Source organism: Aethalodelphis obliquidens, unplaced genomic scaffold (genome assembly GCF_003676395.1).
Source record: "Aethalodelphis obliquidens isolate GAN/ISIS:26980383/991018 unplaced genomic scaffold, ASM367639v1 scaffold18, whole genome shotgun sequence".
NCBI classification, from domain to species: Eukaryota; Metazoa; Chordata; class Mammalia; order Artiodactyla; family Delphinidae; genus Aethalodelphis; species Aethalodelphis obliquidens.
The window spans coordinates 19,376,639-19,383,768 of NW_020837962.1; the positions used below are offsets into that span (position 1 = coordinate 19,376,639).

At 45.1% G+C, this 7,130-nt stretch overlaps 1 protein-coding gene across 4 annotated transcripts in view; it reads right to left on the reverse strand.

Annotated features, from left to right (window-relative positions):
* The window catches only part of ABHD12 (abhydrolase domain containing 12, lysophospholipase), a 70,485-nt gene extending 65,663 nt beyond the window's left edge, over nt 1–4,822 (reverse strand). For 2 of the 4 annotated variants that reach the window (XM_027118130.1, XM_027118128.1), the window contains exon 1: nt 4,485–4,805. In XM_027118130.1, coding sequence (XP_026973931.1) covers nt 4,485–4,675 — 191 coding nt within the window. In that variant the 5' untranslated portion in view covers nt 4,676–4,805. Of the gene's footprint in view, nt 1–4,484 lie in introns of all 4 variants that reach the window. The other 2 variants (XM_027118129.1, XM_027118131.1) reach the window with 2 other exon arrangements.
* Between the last annotated feature and the right edge of the window lie 2,308 nt (nt 4,823–7,130).

Here is a 7,130-nt window from a genome sequence, read left to right on the forward strand (position 1 = left end):
ATATATATATATATATATATATATATATATATATATATATATATATGAATCACTTTGCTGTACAACTGAAACACAACATTGTAAATCAACTATACTTCAATTAAAACACACACACACACACACACACACACACACACACACACACAGACTTCCCTGGTGGTCCAGGGGTTAAGAATCCGCCTTCCAATGCAGGGGACACGGGTTCGATCCCTGGTCAGGGAACTAAGATCCCACATGCCCTGGGGCAATTAAGCCCGCACACCACAACTACTGAGCCCACAAGCCGCAACTAGAGAGAAGCCCACGTGCCCCAACTAAGACCCAAGGCAGCCAAATAAATAAATAAATAAAATTAAAAACACACACACAAACTGGTTTTGGTTTTGTTTTCCCTCCAAGGTTGTTGTTTTCATCTGAATTAGTTGCCAGCAACATTTAAAAAGTTAGAGATCACAGATGCAGGCTTACACCCAGCTTACTCTTCAGGAAAGACTGGAAGATCTGGCTGTCCTGGAACCACATTCCTGCTGGGGAGCAACAGGAGAGACTGCAGTAGCTGCTGCCCCCTTCAGATAGAACACGTTCTCTCCATCCTGGCCTCCCAGAATAATAAACAAAAAAAGGTTTACTTTGGGAAAAAATATTTTTTTATTTAAGAAAAAATCCACTTTGTGTGTGTGTGTGTGTGTGTGTGTGTGTGTGTACTAGAGCAAGAAAAAAGGGGAAAAAAGTATAAGTATATAAAATAGGAAACAAGACTAGAGAACAGCCCCAGGTACAGAGGAAAAAGCTAGATATAAAAGATGATTTACTATAAACATATAAATAACCAAAACCGAACCCAGGAAGAGAGAGCAAATCTAAGAAACTATAATAGTTATCAAAGTGCTATATTCTAAAAAAAGGCACCACACTTAGGTAGTTTTACAGGTGAATTCTACCAAAATTTAAAGAAAGAGATCATTTCAAAAGTGTTTAAACTGGCTAAAGAAGAGAAAGAGAAAACTTTTAATAAAGCTATAGAAAACACTAAAACAACTTGGTAAAGACGGCATTGAACAAGAAAATTACAGACTAGTCTCACAAATAATGGTGTAAAATATTAATAAATAGAATCTGTCTACACCATAAGAGTTATCATTGGGCTTCCCTGGTGGCACAGTGGTTGGGAGTCCGCCTGCCGATGCAGGGGACGCGGGTTCATGCCCCGGTCCAGGAAGATCCCACATGCCGCGGAGCGGCTGGGCCCGTGAGCCATGGCCGCTGAGCCTGCACGTCCAGAGCCTGTGCTCTAAAGAGGGAGAGGGAAAAAAAAGGAAGGGGCCCCCAACCCAAAAAAAAAAAAAAAAAAAAGAGTTATCATTGATGACTCAATAATGATGATTCAATAAGATAAAATGATGATTCAATATTATAAAATCTATTACTACAACTCAGCATACTAACAAGTCAAGAGACAAAATTTATATGATAATTTCACAGATGCTAAAACAGCATTTGATAAAATTCAACAACCATTTTTGACTTAAAAAATGACAAAACAGCAACACACCCCTTACTAAAATAACTAACGTGGCACAAATACTAAAAGAACTCTCTTTAAAGTCAGGATACCCAGTATCATCCCTATTATTCAACCTCGTTCTGGAAATACAATGTAACCAAAAAAGAGAAAGAAACAAAAGACATAAGAAAGTAGAAAACGAGACAAAATTCTTATTATTTGCAGCTGACATGATAGTATACCTGGAAAATTCGAGAAACAACTGCAAAAACTACTTGAAACTAAGATTATGTAAGTTGCTAGTTACAGAAGTAATAAATACAACCAGTTACAATATGTAATATAAGAAAATATTCTATTTTCAATAACAACAGAAAGATAAAATAACTAGGAATAAACTTAAGAAATGTACAGGATTTTAAAACTGACTTAAAAAGACATTTCTGAGACAGGGAAATGTATGTGTAGACTGGATATTAGATAATATTAAATTAATTACAGATTATAAATTGTTAATTTTGACACAATATGATAATAGCTTTGGGGTTAGATATATTTCAAAAAGTCCTTATTTGTTCGTGATATACTGCGAAATATTTATGGATGAAATCATTTGCTTTAAAATAGCCTAGTCCCCCACCATACTAAAAATGGAGGGGAGGAGGAAGAGATGATTCAAGATTGGCAAAACATGGAAAACTATTGACTATTCATTATATTATATTATACTGTCTCCTCTACTTTTGTATATTTGAACACGTGCACCATAGAAAGTTAAAAGAAATGTGCAGGAGGACCCAAACAAAGGCGGATCATTAAAGACGTAAATAATCCCAAAGATGTATAACGAGCTTAGAAAAACACACAAAAATTGCCACCTAACCATTAAGAAATGCAAATTAAAGTTACAAATCAGATGTCATTTTCATCAATCAAGTAGAAAAAGATCAAAATATCTGGTAATGTTCACTATTGGGGGGCAGGCAACTGACACTACTGGAGGGCGTGTCAGTACAACTTCTTGGGAGTGCACTTTGGCCTTTGCTTTCAAAGTCATAAACACACATCCCTTGGCTCAGCAATTCCAATTCTAGGTATCTATTCTAGATATTCATTCACCAAGTATTTTCTCCCACCTACTATGTGCCAGGCCCTGGAGACAGACGCTGAGAGAAAAATTGTCCCTGCTCTCAGAGGGCTTCCGTTCTCGTGAAGGAGACTACCCACAAAGCAAGTCAAGTGTGCAGGCAATCACACCGTCAGCTAAGGCAGCGGTCCCCAACCTTTCTGGCACCAGGCACCAGTTTCATGGAAGACAGTTTTTCCACGGAAAGGAGGGGGATGGTTTCAGGCAGTAATGTGAGTGATGGGCGGGGATGGTTCAGGTGGTAATGCGAGTAATGGGGAGTGATGGGGAGCGGAAGATGAAGCTTCGCCTGGCCTCCCGCTGCTCTGCTCACCTGCTGTGTGGCCTGGGGACCACAGGGGACCCCTGAGCTAAGGGATAAGTGCGATGAAGAAACAAGTAAACAGAATAGGGGGGTTGGGGGCGGCAGGAAGGCTATTTTGGATGTGCTGGTCTGGGAAGGCCTCTCTGAAGAGGTGACAGTAAAGCAGAGACCTGGTTGAAGGAGAAGACGCAGCAGGAGAACATCCAGGAGAGCATTTCAGGCAATAGGGAAGGAAGCCATGGGCTGACACACAAATTTGGCCTTCCCGCCCTCTGCTTTTCTTTTTATTCCTGTAACAGCCTTTTGTTTATCCAAAGGATATGGCACCACTTGAATGTCTCTCTTTGTCTTCAACTCAAAAATAAAAATAATCAGATCCTTTTAATACAGTACATCTTTCAAGGAAGGTGCCAGGCCAGCACTGTTTCCCCAAACATTGTGCATCACAACTTGATTTCTTCAGAGGAAGAGTTCCCAACCTATCTAAGTGCTATGTCAAGCTTGTTACTAAAAGTGCATTAAAGCCAGTTGTGAGTTTTTAATGCAGATAAACCTTTCCACAGAACAGCTTAGTTTCACAAAAGATACTCACCAGTTGCTAGATAATTTTACACAAAAACAAAAATATTGTCGGTCCCTGAACTTCTGGCAGGACTGGGAACCACTGACTTAGAGAGGTATATAGTTTAATTTCATGATCTTTCAGGCAATGCAGTTGATGTTTTTAGGGGCTATTTGGATAAATATTTTACACGGAAGTGGCCAGTGTCAATTAAGGGCATTCCAGTTGACCCCAAAATAAGTGACTCTGCTACAACACCTGAGAACATTACATACTAACTTCTTCAAACACCACTGAAACATCAAGACTTCAAAACTGCCATGAGTGATACGTTCTACAAACAGCCAGACTATGGGGAGAGACTTGCCCGCGTGAAATATGCCCCTATCCCAACTGTGAGATTAATTTAACATAAACGCATTCATCTCCCCAAAGGGAGACCGAAAATAACCAGGTGACTTCCGGACGGGACGGAGATTCCCAAGGAGACGACTCCTGCGGACACATTCCACCTACCACCAGTCAGCTGCTCGCGAACGCCGGGCTTCCCCCCACCCCCTCGACAGCCAAGGATGCGGTGCACCCCATGTCCCTGCACACGGCCGACCCCTCAACCGTCCCCGAAGGACCGGCAGCTTCGAGCAGAGGGTGCCGCGGAGACTCAGGCACCGGTGAGCTGCCCACCCGGCGAGAGGGACGATGGGTCGGAGTCGGACGCAGAGCAGGTCGGAGCGGAGTCGGCGCTCCCGGGCGTCCAGGAGCTCGCCACCCTCGTCGAGAGGCGCTCACCTGCCGGTCACTGGAGGGCCCCCCCAGGCCCGCCCGAGAAGGAAGGGGGCGCGGGGGCCAGAGGGGGACCACGGGGGAGGCACCCGGGGACGCCCGGAGAGGGTCGGGGGGCGCGCGGGGTGGAGGGCAAGTAGCTCCGGAGGGTTGTGGGTCCCGGGCCGCCTCCGCCGCTCCTCACCTGCCCAGCGCCCGCTTCATGCCTGCGTCGGCGGCGCAGCGCGGCTCGGCCGGCCCGGGGCCCGCCAGGTACAGGTTCTGCTTCAGGCGGCAGTCGGCGTCCAGCGCCGCGGCGGCCGAGCCGGCGGAGGACGAGCCCGAGGCGGCGTGGCGCTCATGCTCCAGGGCGACTGACTCGGTCCGCTTCCTCATCCCGTGGCCAGCACCGCCGGCCTCACCCTCGCCCCGGGCCTCGCCACCCGCCGCCGCTCAGGGGAGCAGCCGCTCAGGTGAGCCACCACCGCCGCCGCCGCTTGGAGCCCGCCGCCCTGACGTCCCTGCCGGCCGGGGTCGGGGCGGGGCCGGCGGCCTCCCTGCGCTGATTGGCCAGCGCTGAGTGGCTGTAGGCGGGTACGCCGGCCGGGGCCCCCTACCCGGCGCCCGGCGCGCCCAACATCCCCAGCGGCGATCGCAGCCATCTTGGACACGGGCAAACGAAGCCGCAAGGCGCGTCACCGTTCGGGCGCGGCTGTCTGGCGGAGTAGCGCTGGGCAGGGGTCGGGCTAGGTCAGACACGAGGCCGCCTGGTGCCCACTGCAGCGGCCCAAAGGGTACTCCGCGCATATCCCCGGCTCTCTGACTCCCCCCAACAGTGGAAACCCCCGAAAAGGTTTTATAAGAATTTACACAACAAAAAGAAAAAGGTGACATGACAATTCTGTCCTAATAATGATTTATAACTATTTTCCCACAAGGACTTTTCTTTAAAAAATATGTGATCTGGTAGTTTTGTTTTTTAATTTGAAACAGAAATGTATAGATATTTCTTTTTTTTTTTCTTTTGGGCCGAACGTTTGAAAACTGAGCTGCTTAAAATTTTTACTTTTTTAAAAAAACAGTATTAGATTCTAGATTTTTATAAAGCAGAACTAGCTGTTGGGGGAAGAATCCATTTCACAAATTCCCACTTGTGAAACACAAATTAAGTACTAATTCAACCCATCCTAAAAACAGAAAGGAAAGAGCAGTTTCACCTATTCAGTTTTATAGCTTTGGCTTTCTTTAATATGGCATTATTTTATTTTTTTTACAAATGATGTACAACCAAGAGATTCGCTTATTTATTCCAAAGTAACTTGTAATTTCAACATTTGTGCCAGTGAAAACTATTGGCAACTGATAACTTAAGATCAATTAGAAACGTCTTTAGAAATTCAATAGCTCCTTATATTAGCTTTGTAATGATACTTAGAAATTGCAAAAGAATTTCACTGACCATATTACTAAATATCACAACCAGCATTCATATTTGTCCAAATATACTTTTGGTGAATTCTTTAAAGTAATGTAGAAGCACATACTGGAGACTGGGAATCCAGAAAATAAAATGTAAAACATTTTTTTACTCTATCACTCACTAAATCCTTTCCAATCAATAGAAAAACAAAAAAGCTAGGAAGGGAGGGCTGGAAAGAAGAGAGTAAGGGGTACTGAGTCTTTCTTGCTGGTATTAGGCCTTGCTCCAGTCCTCAACTCTTGGTCCACACTCACTCTATAAGTAATCTTATCCAGGCTCTAATCTTACCCAGGTCACCCTACAATGGGGACACCTACATTTGTATCTCCAGTCCACACCTCTTCCTTGAACTCCAGGCTCCTCTATCCAGTGGTCTACTCATCCACTCTGACATCCAACAGGCACCTAAAATCATGTTCAAAGCTGAGCTCTCAGCTCTTCTCCCACCCCAGCTCCATCCATAACCTTCCCCACCTCCAGAATGCTCCCAGCTCCATCCATAGCCTTCCCCACCTCCAGAATGCTAAGTCCATCCTTACAGTTCCTCAGGCCAAAGCCTTTGAGTCATCCTTGATTCCTCCCTTCTCATGACACAGAAGGTCTATCACCAAGCCTGGTCAGCTTTCCTTTCAAAATCTATCCAGGATCAACCACTTCTCACCACCTCCACCATGGGCCAAAGTGCCATAATCCCTCACTTGGATTCTTATAATAGCCTAAATGGTCTCCTGCCTCACTTCTGTCTACTTAATCCAGTGGCCACAAAGGTCTTTTTAAAAACTCTAGATCCAGTTCTGTCACTTATTTGCTCAAAACACTTCAATGGCTCCCCACCTCGTGGAAAATAAAACCGAAAGCTTATGAAATGGGCCAACGGGCCTACTTGACTTGGCCTCAGCCACTGCTCAGCCCTCACTCTGTTCTCAGCCACCAGCCTCTCTCTAGCTCACCCTGCTCCAGTATCACTGCCTCCTTGCTGAGGCAGGGGCCCCAGGGTGTGGGTGGCATGTACATGAGTCATCATATCCACATGGCTAACTCCCTTCCACTTTAGGTCTGTGCCTTCTCTGAACACTAACTCGAAACCTTCAGGCCCTCTCACTGTCACAGTTCACCTTCCCTGACTTACACTCTTTTTTTTTTTAATTTTTATTGGAGTATAGTTGCTTTACACCATTGTGTTAGTTTCTGCTGTACAGCAAGATGAATCAGTTAGAGGTATACATATATCCACTCTTTTTTAGATTTCCTTCCCATTTAGGTCACCACAGATCATTGAGCAGAGTTCCCCATGCTAAACAACAGGTTCTCATTAGTTATCTATTTTATACATATATGCCCTGACTATTTTATACATATATGCCCTGACTT